The sequence below is a fragment of the Sceloporus occidentalis genome, unplaced genomic scaffold (genome assembly GCF_023333645.1).
Source record: "Sceloporus occidentalis isolate IW3139 unplaced genomic scaffold, rSceOcc1.0.p SCAF_4, whole genome shotgun sequence".
NCBI classification, from domain to species: Eukaryota; Metazoa; Chordata; class Lepidosauria; order Squamata; family Phrynosomatidae; genus Sceloporus; species Sceloporus occidentalis.
Window position 1 is genome coordinate 18,879,888 of NW_028316984.1, and position 16,888 is coordinate 18,896,775.

At 40.8% G+C, this 16,888-nt stretch overlaps 1 protein-coding gene across 2 annotated transcripts in view; it reads right to left on the minus strand.

Moving 5' to 3' along the window:
• The window catches only part of NRP2 (neuropilin 2), a 229,475-nt gene that overhangs the window by 46,853 nt on the left and 165,734 nt on the right, over positions 1 to 16,888 (minus strand). For both annotated transcript variants that reach the window (XM_089519341.1, XM_089519342.1), the window contains exons 13-14: positions 7,749 to 8,011; positions 5,386 to 5,482 (exon numbers count right to left, since the gene is read on the minus strand). In XM_089519341.1, the coding sequence (XP_089375467.1) occupies positions 5,386 to 5,482; positions 7,749 to 8,011 (360 nt within the window). The remainder of the gene's footprint in view (positions 1 to 5,385; positions 5,483 to 7,748; positions 8,012 to 16,888) is intronic.

Sequence of the window (16,888 nt, forward strand, 5' to 3'; positions counted from 1 at the left end):
CTATTATGTTACACACCAAGCATGTAACAGTCATGGGTATACAAGTGCAACACTAGCCTTTTCTGCAGCAAACATGTCAGTGTGGCTGATGTACTCACATCTTTAAATGTGCATGCACTGGGGAATGTTAAACAGCTTTCCAGCTGTGCATAAACATGTATTAAAGGAAACACACCTTGTTGTTCATGGCTGTAAACCCTAATCTATCCTCAACACTTACATCTTTTATGTGAAGTGCAGAACTGTCCTGAAACATTTCTAATAGTGGTGCTATTTTAAGTACCTAACAGCTAACAGTGAGAATTTCTGCACCCCACACTTGCCTGGAGATCACATGCTTTCCTCCTCATAATCCCCCAGTTACACTGCAATTATACAGTCGAGAGGGAAAGACACTCTGCATATGTTCAACAGCAATCATAATTATTTCTGACCTGCTCTAGGGTGAAACCCTGAAGAGCTGTGGCTAATAGACCTTGGAAAATGTCTTTCCCTAGATTAGGTTATTCATTTAGCCCAGTATCATATACTTGGATGGACAAGTCATCCTCTGGGGTCTAAGGCAGAGGTCTTTCACCCTGATCCTTTGACTAGAGACACCAAGGATTGAACCTGGACCATTGTGCACCTAAAGGATAGGTCCTCTTAGAGTGTATCCATACTGCAGAAATAAAGCCGCTTGAAACCACTTTAACTTCCATAATTCTGTCCTACAGAATCCTGAGATTTATAGTTTGGTGAGACACCACGGTTCTCTGACAGACCAGGCTGAATACCTCACCAAATCAAAGGATTCTACAGAAAGGAGCAAAAGACAGTTAAAGAGGTGTGAAACTGCTTTGTTTTTGCAATGCAAAAGAGCCCTCACTGAGCTATTTCATGGACATTTACTGCATATCTGTTTATCTGAAGTAGGCCAGTGTTCTTGGGTTTGCTAGTACTTTTGACTCCTCAACCACCAGTGACTATATTTAAACATCTCTGCAAAAGCATTTATACAAACTGAGATTGTTTTTGTTCTGTTCATTTTAGGGGGGCTTCTCCCCTTCGAAAATATTGTCAAATGATGGGGAACTGTTATTAGTATCACAGGGGGTGGTGTTATGTTGTGGAAACAGGGAGATTAAAACTGTTTGTCAAACAGTGGCAGATAATATTTTAACATATGAAGCATTAACAAATTAAACGTCCCCTAGGTAGGTAGCCAGCACAGTTCAAAGAATATTCAGAAATACAGAAAAACAACATGGCAGGCTCTGTTCCTAGAGTAGCCATGGCTAAAATAGTGGGTATTATTGAGCATCACCTTGATAAACTGCTAAAGAGTATATAACACAGTCTGAAGAGGACCAGCACTGCAGCCCTCGTCTTCTGTCCCAGCTTTTTGGGTTGCTAGATTTGGCTGGTGTCGGCTGTAAACCAATTCCAGCCAGGTCAATGGGAAGGATGCCACTGCTTGTCACAATTGGCCTGGTATGAGTGGGACAGGAGCTAACCTTGTTTCATGGGCTCCTGGCAACAGCAGAACAAGAGTAATTTGCAGGACACATTCCCAACTGCTCCTTCAATGTTGACATGCTGCTGTGCTATTAAAATCCACACTAACAGGCATCATGCTGGTGGAACCAGCATTGGCTTCAGGCCTGTCTGTGGGACAGAAACAACTCTGGTTGCCTTGGTAGATGACGTAAGAGAGGAACTAGATATTGGAGTATTAGCATCAATGCTTGTTTTGTAGATATATGTTTTCTTTCCTTGATAAGGTGTGTGTCTTCTATGTAGGAACACTGTACATCCCTATGGACATTTGGTCAGTGTTGCTTGTGAAGAAGTCACTTCCCATACCCTCTCTGACCTTTTCTGGGGGTCAATAAAGTTCTCTTCCTCTCTCTGCTGCCACCAAGCATGGAAGCAGAAACCAGGTTATGCTACTAAAGATGTTTCTTCTTACTTACTTACACACATGAGAGTCAGCTCTAGGGACTCTTCTACCAAGTATAGTTTTCTCTACCGATTAGTTATTTTTGTTGAATCTAAATGTAGCAATAAAGTAAGTTTCTTTTTACCTACCAATGTATTCTAATTATTTGCCAGAAGCTCAGATCCTGTAGATTTTTACCAAATACCTGTGGAGTATATGCTTGTTGTTGGTGGTGCTGCTGGTGCTAAACTTTCTTAACCACAAATATCCAAAACCATAAGCAATTTCCAACACCAAAGAGGGGGAGTGTTGGTTCTGCTGGACCTTTCAGTGTCTTTCAGTACCACTGACTATGATATACTTCTGGGTTTCCTCTCTGAGATGGGACTTGGGAGCACTGCTATTCATGGAGGGACGAACTCATAGGGTGGAGTTGGGGGGCTCCTGTTCAACTCCTTGGTTATTGGCCTGTGGAGTCCCTTGGGGTTCTTTTCCATCCTTCATGTTATTTAGCATCTATATGAAACTGCAGGGAGAGGTTATCTGGAGTTTTGGGGTGTGGTGTCACCAGCATGCTGATTACACCCAACTCTATCTCCCCTTTCCACCTGATTTCATGGATGCTGTTTCTGTATTAAACCAGTGTCTGCTATGAGACACTGATAGCACATCAGTGAGCATATTGAAGCTGAATCCATAGGCAAGACGTGCAAAAGATACACTGAAAGTTGTAAGTAGGTTTCTAGGTGATCTGAAGTGAAAGTAACCATTTCTGAGTTTCAACTGTTTAACAACAGCAGCCACAACATGACTCACCTCCTACATTATACTGCTGAAATTGGGAAAGTGTAAGGTAAAAGAGGAGCAGACATTTGTATTGAATGAGATCAGTTCAAGTACTGAAAACAAATTCCTGGGCTCAAGTGTACATCTTTCGAACCAGGCTCCAGCTGTGGGGTGGGGGAAGTCTCAGGTTTCTATCAGAAAACCAAGTAGATCTGGCAAGCCTGAAGTATTCCTCCACCTGAGCTGCAAGAGACAGCCTCCTGTGGCACACTAAACATTAAAGGCTCAGAGGACACCAACATGGCTGTCATTCTGGTGTCAAGTAAAAACATTGTTACTTGGACCTTTGGAGCCCAATTGGTTTTACCTACTACATCTGTACATGGTTTCAAATTGTTTTAGATCAGTGGTTCACAACGTGTGAGTCGTGATCCCTTTGGGGGTTGAATGACCCTTTCACAGGGGTTGCCTAAGACCACTGAAAACACATATTTCTATTGGGAAACACAAATAATTTCATAGTTGGGGGTCATCACAACATGAGGAATTGTATTAAAGGGTCATGGCATTAGGAAGGTTGAGAACCACTGTTTTAGACTATGTTAACCAATTTTAATCTGCCTTCTTTTCACTGGTGACATTGTTTAATGTTTTTAGCCTTTTATTATTTACACTGTTATAAACTGGTGAGGTTGATTTTATTGTACCTTTAGACAGAGTGGAGAACATAAATATTTTAACAATAAGAACAGCGGTGGCGGCAGCAGCAACTACAACAATAATAATCTCAACAGCAGTCCTGGGATTTGCTCAGAAACACCTAGGCTGAAATCCTCACTCAAACGTTGATGTCCCTGACAGACCCTGGGCCACTTTGTCCCCATTTCTCAGTCTAACCTCCATCACACAGTTGATGTGATGATAAAAATGGGGATCGCCCCAGTCATATCCCTTCCTCAATATCTCTGAGGTAAGGGTGGGATACAAGTGAGATAACTGAATAAAATCTACAGCTCTTTATCAGCTTCTACAGACAAAAGTAACAGATGGACAGGGAGGCTAATGACAGAGGAAAAACAACATTTTTGTATATAACATTTTTTCTTTTTCTTCTTCTTCTTTTTTGGCTTTAAATTCCAAATCAAAACACTTCACAATGCTTGCAGCAAAGTTTCCTATCTGGCTTCCATCCCAGCTCCCAGACTGATGGATTCCAGAGCAAGAATCTCTTTTGTTATTATTAATAATGCTCTAAGACTTCCCCGCTGATTATTTCTTATTAATAAAAGGGTCCTATTGCAAGGCACATAATACTAACTGATGCCTGGTTTTTCTTCTCATATATTTTCCCTTAGTAACCTTTGGACTAGAATTTTGGCCATCCCCTGCCATCACATAGACATGCTTTACTCTTTCAGTACCTGCCTTTCCACAAGGAAAGAGAAAAGTAAAAGCATTCCTGATATTTGCTACAGTGGAGACCAAGGGATTCTGCTTGCTTAAAAACACCAAGAGAAGATTGCCAAGGTTGTTTTCTGACCCATTGACCTCTGCTATACAGAAATTATTCTCACATAAGCTCAATTCTATTGCAATGGCTTTTACTATAAGGCAATTCTACTGCCCCATGTCTCCTCCCCCTTCTGTTGCAATGAAAGCCAGTGATGTGTGTATTGCTGCAAGAGTGGTTGCTATATCACTTCTTCTTTTTCTTCTTGTTTGTGTATCTTCAAGTCATTTTCAACTTATGGCAACTCTAAGGCAAACTTATATTGGGGGTTTTCTTGGCAAGATTGGTTTAGACGAGGTTTGCCTTTGGCTTCCTCTGGGGGTGAGAGAGTGTGACTTGCTCAAGGTCACCCAGTGGATTTATATGGCTGATCAGGGATTTGAAGCCTGGTCTCAAGAGTCTCAGTTCAACACACAACACAACACACTGCAGTGCATACTCAGAGTAAAAGAGAGAAAAATCTCAAAACACAGAACATTAAACTTCTGGAGAAAAATCTACCAGCCTAGCCTTGTCCCTAAAATGCTAGGGCTATATATGCAAGATTTTCCTCCACTGCTTGGAAAGGATGTAAATGCCTTTCATGCAGGGATGTCAAATAGTGGGAATGTTGGTCACAGCCACTGTCCATCTCCTCTGTGCTAAAGAGCTCCTAAAGTATTCTGGGAACCATTTTGCTTTGGTAAGAAGTTATGGATTATCACAACAGGGACTGAACATTTTTTTTGGGGGGGGAAAGGAGCACCTCAAGACTGCTCCCCATGAAACACCTGCTGGCTAGTGGCCACTTGCAGTTGCATCCATGTTATGGCTACACTATGAAGTGAGAAGGCTTGCATCAGCAGCCCATCTATATGTGCGTAAGTGTCTTGCCACAGACATCAGACACCACAGAGATGCCATTTCTCGTACCTTCAACACAGCCATTGTTTTTGTGTGTCAAAAAAGGTACCAGGAAGAACAAGCCACAAACATGCGCCTAACTCCAGCTACCTGTCTCATCATGCGCTCATCTGACATCCTCAATGTCTGTTATGTGGAAGATGGGGCATCATAATAAAGCCTTTTATACAGATGGTCCCTTTTAAACATGACTAGCCTGCTTCATGAAAATAAGTTTTTCCTTTCCACTGTCAAAGTGATACAGATGAGAGGCATATTTACATACCCATACAGTTCTCCAAGGAGGTATCAGTGCCTATCCGGACATCATTGATGGCAATTTCTCCCGAATGTCCTTTGCTTATAATTCCCTCAAACACAATCTAGGAATGAATATAAACAGAATAGAGAGTGTCATACTTCCACAATCCCCAAACCGCCCCTGTGCCCTTCAAAGAAAGTATGTTAAAATGTATGGTATGCTTTTAGCAAAAGGTGGTTGTATTTGTCCTTATTGTGGCTGCCTTCACGTGACAAAGGAATTTGTAGGTCAAGAAAATCACCTGAACCACAACATTTTCTACAACGTCCAACAACAGCTTATTTGATCTTCATCACCAGAGAAGCCAGGAAGGGAGGGTAAATACACTTTGTTTGTGCAGCAGCCTTCAGATTCTCTCCCAGCGTCTTCCAGTTTGACTTGCAAGTGACAGTTACATTTTAATTGATTTCAAAATTTTCTTACTGGTTTTGATCAAAGAACCAGTCAAAGATGCATGAACCTTGAATATAAATTTGGTGGGGGCAAAGTGAGAGAACACCTGTTTGTATTCATTGTATTTCAGCCTCCACTTGCCTGTTTTTTCATTTTTCTTCTAGGACACAATACTAGTCCTATGGATTGTTTCCTTCCTAGTCTGGGCAGCAAATAGGACTCATTGATTAAATAAGCTAGAAGAGCAGCTTCCTCCCTTTGGGATGCTCATCATCCTGGGATGTTTGACTTTGTTACCCAGGAATAGCTGATCTATTCCTGACAGACAGAATATGTTGAGGGCCACTTGGTCCCACACATTCTCCACTCAGGGACTTCACACAGAGACTTTGGCAAACAAGTGAGGACTCCAAGGACAGAATGCTTGCCAAATGACCCAGAATGTCTCGCCTGAGGTCTTGACGATCTCTACATATTCTCAGTGGCCATGAAGAAGTGCGGCTGCTTAAACACCACATGAGACACAATCCACACTTTGGTACAAGGAAATGCAAATGCTGGATGAAAACAAAAGAAATACAAAATGAGCTCCATGCCTTAGCTAAATTATGCAACTCTGTGCAATGTATGCAAATGTGCTTGTCAGGTTTAATTTCCGTGCTTTTTTCCAAATGTGATATTGGCATTTTTACCAGATTTTCTGACAAGCAGCAGCATGGGGACTAGAAAAGAAAATATGGAGAAGTGAGAAGCCATGGGGAAATGCGGCCAAGAGAGCATACTCAAAGCTATGATGTGGAGGCAGGCAGGTGTGCACGTGCGCGCGCGCACACACACTAGTTGTGATGCCACCTTTGTGCAGATTCTTCTATGCTCCAAGCAAAAAAAAAGTATTGCATACTGAACATATATTTAAAAGGCTGCAAATATATTGAAAAGTTATAAAATCTACACATATGGATGGCTATAATCTTCTGGCATGGAGTAATGAAAATATGAGTATCACATTGCCTACATGTAGAGGGATTCTTGTATTTTCCCTAACCCAGCTTATTCACATTGCAGACTTAAAAATGTTTTAACAGTCACTCTCTATTCCCAAGAAAGCCAGGGAGCTGTAGTTTTGTAAAAGTGAAGCTAGAACCTCTCCAAAGAAAATTCAAAATGCCAAACCAAACTGCATTTTTTAACAAATCTTTGGGGGAGGGGGGGAGCTATGATGGTTCAGCTGGCATAAAACAGATTTGAATGTGAGCTACATCCTTACTTTCTCTGGGACTCAATTTCTGTGCTGGATTTTGAAGATAATTCTGCTTGTGCAGAGGCATAATAGATATGTGCATTTCAGTTCTCTTTCCTAAATTATCTATTTATACACAGATTTCTGCTGTTGTTTAAGGGCTCTGAGAGCACTGAATTCACACCGGGAGCTCATTTTGCGCAAACCCATCTTCTTCCAAACCAAGGAAGCACTAATTGCTTCCTTCTTTCCCCAGAACAGTTTAAGAAAGAAAGAAAGAAAGAAAGAGATTTTTTTAAAAAACAAAAATCTTAGGTCTGCTCTTGCACCCTCTACCTGGTTGCAAGATGCACTTTTTTTAATCCCTTGTGGCTTTGTGGCTCCTTGACACAGAGTACCTGATAATCATCTAAAGGAAAAATGGGAGGGGGGACACATTTACAAATGAGAGGAATATAAAAGGCAACAGTATGAACAAAGACCTAAACCTATGTATAAAATAGGCAAATTCTGAATAACAAACACACTGTCTTTTAGTTACTATAGCAACATGGAAAACACAATGAAGGAGAAAAGAGCCCTGCTCAACAATGTTCTCTAATGATGAATGAAACAGGGTCTGTTGATGTATTTGAAAGGAGTACAGCTGAAATCAACTTGAATCTCAACCTCTCAACCTTCTCAGCAAGCTCACCTGATACTCCATATCATAGCTAGGGAGAAGGATCCGCCCTTCTCTCCACTCTTCCCCTTGATCCTCCCTGATGATCCACAAGGCCTTGTTCTCATGTGATGCTTCCCGTCGCACCTGCAGCATGGTCCCGCTCCCACCGGAGACCTGATAGCGGAAGATCATGCATACGGCACTCCTGGGCAGGAAGATGGTAGGGCTGACAAGGCGGGCATGCTGTCCTTCTCTTCTGGCACTACTCTGCAACTGCAGGTAGGTCTTGCCATCTAGTGAAGGAGAAGACAACATCTTGAATCATCATTTGCAATGGAAGCGGCAACTTGTTCTTATCAGCTAAGCTCAACCAGGATCTCATGCAGCAAGAGACTGATGATCACTGCTCCTATCCCAATGATGACAACACAAGAGTAACAGGGATGCTTATACTCCCCTAGCAGATTGGGTGGTTCTGTATTGTGACGAATTACTGAAAAAAGTCAAAATTCCTGATTATGGAAGTTTATGTCAGGAGGATAAGCCTGTGGTTTTGAAACCCATGTTTGTTTCTTGACACTCATGTAGGGCAGAGGGACATGAACTGCCTCTTCCCTGCTGAGGGCAGTTTTTCCATACAGCTGTCTCAGCCTGGCAGCAAATCAGGATCCTGGGAATGATGGCAGCCATTTCAGAGCAGAATTTGTTGGCAGGGAAAGGATAAAATACCTGCACCCCAAAATTTCCCGCTGAAAATGCCCCTCTCTTCTTCTTATTTATATTAATTTGACAACCAGGTTCAGGACTTGCATTTGCTGGGGAAACATAAAATTACACCACAGTAATAAAACTGACTTCTCAGAACATTTTCAGTCCTTGTGTTTACAAAGTTAACAGGGTACACCAACCAAGTGTCATGAGAGCACTCATGCTGTAGTACTCTGCACTGATTTGAGCCTTGCTTCCAGCTTTTGACACAAAAATCTGTTTGGGCCCTGGATATTTCAAGAATCATCTGTTTCCAGATGATCCTGCTCAGTCTTTTAAGATCTTTTGGGGATGCTCTGCTTTGTGTCCTGTCATCACTAGAATTTGAAATACTTTTTTGGACTGTCAGTTAGATTCTCGGAGTTGTAGGCCAAAAAACAGCTCTATGAAGTTTTGTCTCTGACATCTGTTGGGGCATATGGTAGAGTGGGAATCCAGAATCTTCTTGTTTTGTGGGCTCCTTTAATTCCCTCCCCACTAGCTTCCTGTAGATTAGTGAAGATCATTTTGTTGGGGGGGGGGGGGAAAGCATTCAGTTTAGATTAATTCTTTGAGCATCTGGAATCATTGTTTCTTTGCTGGCTGCTTCATTATTGACACCACTAATTTGATGATTTCACAATGTTAATTGATATCTCACTGATTTAGTATTTTATTGTTACCAATAAGCATCTTTGTAACCTTTTCCTGAAAAGCAGCCTACACATTAGTTAAGTAACTACAGTTAGGCTTTACTATAAAATGGGGTGGGGGAGAGATACTTTCCAGGTTGTCCTGTAATAACAACAACCTCCATTTGTTCCCACAGTGAGCTGAGCTGTGTCCACATGTTTTAACTGTTTGATTTAACACGTTAATCAGATTCCTTTCTTAATTTTTAAAACTTGCATAATATATTGTTTTAGCTATATTTTAACTTCTATTGAACACCACTCTGGGTCCCACATGGAAAGGGGATATTAAATAATTAGCTGGGATATGAAATAAATAAATAAATATTCCCATCTTTACCATTGTTTAGCCTCTCCTATTTCATTTTTCACTTGGATTTTGATTTTTTTAAAAATCAATCTGATCATTTATATTTTAATCTATTCCTCAATATTCATTTATTCAAGGCCTCTCTGCAACTTTGCATGCACCTAATGTTTCACAATCCTTTATAAAGACATCTAGAAAAGTCACCATCTATCTTTGTCCAGATTTTGCAAACCACCGCAAAGTCAGTAGAGTATAAAGGGGAGCATATTTCATTAAACACAGTTTACAAAAATAACTGCACTAAGCTTGTCTTCAAAATACAAAGAACAAACCACTTGTCATTGGAGGAAAAAACCAGGCTGTGCTTGGAAAGAGATGCAATGTAAGAAACATGTAAAACAGGAAAGCAAGAAATAATGATTAAGAAAGAAAACACTAAGAATTTCAATGCTGATATGCACTAATACAGTGTATTAACTGAAGAAAACAGCCATCACATTTGACCAATAATACCTAAAAAAAATTAGATGTCCAGGTCAGAATAAAATATGCTACCTAAGCAGTCAGTCACCAAAGCCTGGAAAAGGGGGTGGACTACAGTTCCCATAAATCCCAAGTTAGCATCTGGGAACTGTTGTCCAAAAATGTGACTTTTCCAAACTGTGACTTCTGCTGCCCCCTTGAAGCCAGGGGCTTGCCTTATGCCAATCAAAATGCCTCTGGCTTCATCTCCTTCTCATAATGTCCCTGAGCTTTTGGCTACAGTGTGATACTACGCAAAGAGAATGGGGAGAGCTCACACACCATGCCTTGAATAGTTGCATAAATGAAGTCATTTTAACAGTGGAAATCGACTATGCAGAGTTCAGATGTTCTGAAATTTCTTCTTTTGAATAATCATTTAAAAAACAGGAAGCCTGTTGGATTTTGCACCAGGTTCTCCTTCCTATCCTTCCTTTAAACCCCTATATGGCCTAGGATCACCTACTTCCATACAATCCACTGTGCACCCTCAGGTCCTCTGGGAGGAACTTATTACAGCCAAAAAAGACTGGCAGCAACCTCCCAGAGGACATTCTCTGCGTCTGCTCCCAGATTGTGGAATGATTTGCCAGAAGAGATCCGTCAAATCACCAACCTGGATAGCTTCAAAAAAGCTATCAAGACGGATCTCTTCCGGCAGGCCTTTCTGGAATAGTTTTCAACCAGCATGAAAGAACCCCCCATATATGCTGCATATTTTATATTATGCCACCACTCACCTGTTAGTTATTGGTTTAAACAGTTTATTTTAATAGAGTGATTTTTAATAGTAATATATTTAATTCTTTTTGAGGGGGGGGGTTATGCTATATCGTATTGTGTATTGGATGTTTTTTATACTGTAAGCTGCTCTGATTGTCCTATGATAGAATAGTGGGATAAAAATAAGTTTTATTTATTTATTTATTTATCCAGTTCAATAAAATTCAGCCCCTACAGTGGCTTTCCTACAGCTAACACTTGGGGATAGATCGTACAACTTGCAGTTTAGAATTGCAAGCTTCTATATCTTGTCTGACTGCAGGGCTATCCCAGGATTTCCTGCAGCTTCTTGTAGAAGAAAAAATGGTAATCCAATGCCAATGGCAGTCCTATAACTAGGGTTGCCAAATTGGGTCTGGGCATGCACCTGTAGCGTTAACCCTTGACAGACCCTTGGAGTAGGATGGGCTACTCTATCAAGCAGGATGAAGGAGGAGTGCCCAGCTTTGTTCCTATCACTGGATTTACAGCAAGTACTGCCACTGCCATTGGGCTGTCAATAGCAATACTCTATTGCTGTGCATCTGGCAACAAGAAGAGATCTGTGTACTCTTCCACATCCCTTCTCCCTGAGCTCTACCTGTAAGACAATGGCCATTTTGGGATGTGATGGCTAAATCTGAAAGATGAGCTTTGGAGGTTGAGGAAAGAAAAGTCCTTCATTATACTTGGAATTTTACTATATCTCCTGCTCCAAGACGTGTTAAGATTATCAAAGAGCCCCATCCCAGATCCACTCTGTCCTTAACACAATGCAACATGCAGTCTCTCTGCTTCTTGATTTTTCCTCACCACTTTAACTACATGCTAGGAAAAGTTTCATCTGGTAAATTTGTGCTGGTTGCACTGGCTTTGAAGACATGTGAGTTCTGTTTCCTCCCTCTTCCCCCAACCCTACAAGGTTATCAGTTCTATAAGCTAGGTACTTGTAGCTAGGAGCAGAACAAAAGGAAAATCTCATGCAGAAGGAAGAGTGAAAATATTTCCCATTATTTGTTGGCAGTGGAAATGAATACAGATTAAAGGCAGAATCCTATGCATATTTCCTAAGAGCAAGACCCACTAGTCACAGATAGAGACACTTCTAAATAAACATGCATGCTGTCCACTTGTAAATAGCATCAGTGTCAGTTATGTTGTTGTTGCTGTTGTGATAAGCCTTCAAGTCATTTCCAACTTATGGCAACTCAAAGGTCCAAGCTCACTGAGTTGCTTTCCATGGCCAAGTGGAGATTCAAACCCTTGTCTTCTGGAGTCCCAGTCCATCACGCAAACTATTACACCATGCTGATTTAAAAGACATCAGTGTTCTAAGGAAATACCTTTCCTACCTTCACCCTGGTATTGGCAAAACAAGCCCAATATTTCATGCCATTCACAGAAGTTGCTAATATGTAGAGAGACTAATCACAGCAAGAGGAGAGTAGGTTCGCTGGATAGAAAGACAGTATATTCCATTGATGGAGACAGATCAGTAAGGAGGATGTCTATTTCACCAGCAGCTACAAGCATGGAACTCTGCTGATTAAGATACTGAAAAGCTTAAGGCAAAAGATTGACATAATTAGGACAAGTGAAAGTGCTGTAATCGGTGAGGAAAAATTGACTCTGTAATCATGACATTATCAGAGGTTGCTGGCGGAGGGGGGGGACGACAACTCATATTTATTCTCTCTTAAATTTGCTTGTCTTATAAATCAGCAGCTGATCCCTACCACTCTCTTCACCACCCCGCCACCTGTCAACATTACAGACTCTTCTTAGGACTGGGAAGACAAACTCACTGTGTGTGTGTAGGAGGTCTTTTTTTTGCTTTTGCTTTCCACTCTCTGCCCCACCCCACCCCACCACCAGGTAGTTAATACTTTGCAATCAGAGCCTAGCTGACAATTTAGTTGATGATAAGCAAAGCAGAATAGTACTCATCATCTTTCTCTTTTCCTTCTTTCCCTCTTTTCACACTGCAGATGATTAGCCCTCGAGCACAAACAGTAGGATGAAGTTGTTGCTGTCGCTGATCTAAGTAAAGATTATTCAAAGACATGGAGCAAATATTCAGGCCATAATGGGGATATTGGCATATTTTTGGCTGAGGGTAAAGCTCTGTCCTTGAGCTTTCTATGGCACCCTTGGAAGGCTAAGGATATGTAGTAGTATCATATTACTACTTTTTCTTCTGTCAGTGCCCACCCCTTCATAGGCACAACAATGGGGAGTGATTGGCCCATTCCACTTGCCGCTTGCAATGCCATGAAAAACTTCCCTCCTCCCTTAACCCTCAAATTTTGCCAACCACTGAACAAGACAGCAATTGTGCTTCCCTTTTATAGTACAGGTTGAATGTCCCTTATCTGGAATTCTGAAATCTGAAGTACTCCAAAATCCAAAACATTTTTGAATTACAACACAAGTAGCGTAGAATGTATCTGTATTATATCTGAGAGGCTGGAGAGAGACGCAGGAGGAGAGAAATGTGAGAATCTGTGAAACAACAGGGATCCATGTCTCCTGCCATTTCACAGATCTTCAGTCTCTCTCTCTCCAGTTTCTGGAGAAATACAGGTATTCCAAAATAAAATAAATTAAATTAACGCCCCCCCCCCCAAAAAAAAAAAAACAAAAAAAAAACCAGCCTACTTTTGGTCTCAAGCATTTTGGATAAAGGATGATCAACGTTAGACTGGAGACTGGAACAAATATATTTAGGTGGTAAAATGTAGACTGGTTAAATGTAGTTTATTTGAAGAGAAACAACCACCTCTTGGCCAACTCTGTAAGCCTGTAAGAACAAACCACCATTCAAGAGAAAGTCTTTTGGTTTCCAAACATAGGGTGGGTGGGTGGTGGAATACCTGAGATGCCTTCAAATGTGACAGAAAAAGGCTTATGAGGGCTTCATATCATTAGCCTGCTTTCTTATCTTTGCCATAGATGATGGATTCCATAACGTAATTTAGTGAGAAAGAAAGGTAAGCAATTCATATTGTTGTTAGGAGACTAACATGGCTCAAATGCAGTGGGATTATTTGTGGTTGATTTCATTAGGGCACAAAGAGTAGGATGAGGCAATTGGGGAGTTGTGAAGATTTACCAAAGGGATGGGGGAATTCAAGTGTTTTATAATTTCAATTTCAATTTTAAAATACGTGTGTGTGTGTGTGTGTGTGTGTGTGTGTGTGTGTGTACATCACCATTTGACACAATATCTAGGATTGTTTATAAAAATGAGATTACAAAACTCAATTAATTCTGCCTTTTAAGCAATAGGGAAATTATCTGAGCATTTAGTATCACTTTCAGTTGTCAACTGATGTCTTTTTACAAGGTCTAGTGGTAAATCTAGTGCCAGGGCTGTACCTCTCCAGACTGCAGGTGTGATTCACATTACTGAATGTGTCTCTGTACAAATAAAATCCCCCCAACAAAGAAAACTAGATGTCAGGGGAAAAGGGATTAAGCCTATCCTTTCTCTTCACAAGCATGCTTACCACAGACAAGAAGTCTCTCTCTCTCTCTCTCTCTCTCTCTCTCTCTCTGTGTGTGTGTGTGTTTTGCATTGCCCAAACTGCTGTTACAAGTCTTCCAATTATTGACCTTCTCGTACCTTACATGCATTGGACACAATCCAGTACAAAATTAGATATGCTTAAGCCTAATTGAAATCAATTGGATTAAGTGCACCCAAATATGTGTTGGATTGTGGCCATTGCCTTTTGAACTATCCTTTACTGCAAAGGAAAATAATTATGCTCTGCTTTAAACCTTAGAAGACTTGGTCTTTAGCGCAATGCCACTGCTATGCAGGTTTTTGTTTTTTTAATTTTCATATTCAAATGAACTGACATAGGCTATAGAGCAGTGGCCAGATTCCACAAAGTTGCAACAGTAATCTTTCCTTTAACATCAGGTTATTAAATATGTTGTACCTTCCCTCCTTTCATTTTTAAAGCTTCAAATTAGGATCCTTCAAACCAGCCTTCACAGCCACCCTTGCATTCTAAATGCTATGGTATCATAGTTAGCCTAATCTCTCTCTCTCTCTCTCTCTCTCCAGAGATCGCTGTGTTAGCCTTATAGCTAAGTATAATAACATCCAAAATTCACCAAAAACAGTGATACCTTTATTGGACCAACCAAAATGCATAGTATACATGTAAGAGTATTCATGCAGGTGGGTACTGGGAGATTTTTAAAGTCCAGAAAATAAACTTTAAATTTCATTAGCAAGACAAAAAGTTACCGGCTTTAAGATCCAGTTTGTCTCAGATCCTTTGAGGGGCTGCAACCTCCTTTGTTAGGAAGAGAACACTGAATTTCTCAGGAAGCCTCCATGCTTTTTCATCAGGACAACTTTTAACTGTTGCTAAGGCAAAACATGCCAATGCAGTCCCAATTTAAAAGAAAAGAATGGTTTCACCTTTGTTAGAGGTAGAAACCTCAAATAGTAAAGTCCCAGTCCATTGGCCCTTTATGATTATTTATATATTTGTTTTGTTTCTTGGCTCAACTATGAAGGAATTTCAATTTTCTTAACAGTATGGGTTTTATTTACTTAGAATTCATGTCTTATACGATGGACAAGAAACTCATGCAAGAATGCAGTACATGGTCCGGATCCATTCAACCTGCTAGATTTCAGCAAGACAGACTTGAGGTCCATTATGGGAAGGCCAATGCATTGTCATATGGTGAGACATTTAATCTTCTGAATGATTCGTCGCATTAACCCTTTCCAAATGTGTTGCTAGGTCTGAACTTCTATCAGGAACAAACTGATTCTCCATAGCTGTACCTGCTTCAATAAGCTGAATAGCTCATGGTGGCCCTTTGACTCAAGCTATTTTTTATAATTCCCAGACTTGAAAAGTGATTGACATCTAGTTTGATGAGAACTCAGTTTGAAGAAGTAGATTTTCAAAGGCAAAATTGCTCTTAGGCACTTATCTTCCATAGAAATTAATAGGTGTCAGGCACTCGAGTGTCACTTTGGCACCAGAAATTCTACATCCACACAAGTAGTATCATAATGTAGCCCTCTTCATTAAAAACATGTAATCAAAATGTCACTGGATTTAGAGAAGCTACATCAAGGGAGTCAGAGTGAAATTTGTCCAGACACTCCACCACTTCTTTGGCTTTCCTGCCAAAAGGACCAATAAGAGAGGGACACTTATAGGCCCTCAAAGCAGCCATGCAACTGGAGAATCCAATGATATATATTTCACATCCCAGGGGTGGTGGTGGTGGTGGCGGCGGCGGAGGCGGCTGTATAGCTGGGATCCCAAAGAGTTTGTTCCAGTAGGAAGTAGCATCCTCTGAATGGACTTTTACTTACAGGGTAAAAGGGAGCTGATTCTCCCTTTTCCCTACAGCCTATTCTATCCTTGGAAAACCTACTCTGGGGAGATGGGGAGCACTTTGGAACAGTGGGTGAGTGGGGCTGTGGGAAGAGGGAGAATCAGCAAAATTGTTCTCCCCTCCGTCTTTCTCACAGGATTAACCACTGAATCACATAATGGACAAAAGGAGTCCCATTTGCCATAAGTTAGGAACTTATCCTCTATCGTGTAGGAAAGGAAGATGACATCTACCCAAGTGGCACAGCAATTTTCCATCTTGTGTTTGCTGAACACTCACATATGGAATGTTAGTACATGTGCTGGGCCTATGTGTATGGGGTCCAAATTGCTTGGTTAGTTTTTAAAAGGCTAACTAAAATGGGTTTGAGGTAATGCACTTCCTCCCTCTCAGCATCTAAAGTGAGGTAACAGCTCATCTTGAACTTGTTTCCTAGGTTTTATACTGCAGGGTCCCCCAGAGACAAGTGGTCCCCTCTGGGGTAAGCATGAGCTGAGGAAGCAAAAAGAATTTTTGTAGCCTCTGTGTGAAAGTGGCAAGGAGATAGAATCAATAAGCAACGGTTCCTCCATTCAAGAGCTTTTTTTTTAAACGATACATTAAGAATAGATAAGAACAGATAAAATACAAGAAGAATCCAAACAACAATCATACAGTTATCTTGAAGACAAAATTGCTTTGCTAGTGAGTCCATCCAGACACCAATTTCAAATGCTATATATGTTCTAAAACTATTAAATATATCTGCTCACATCTTT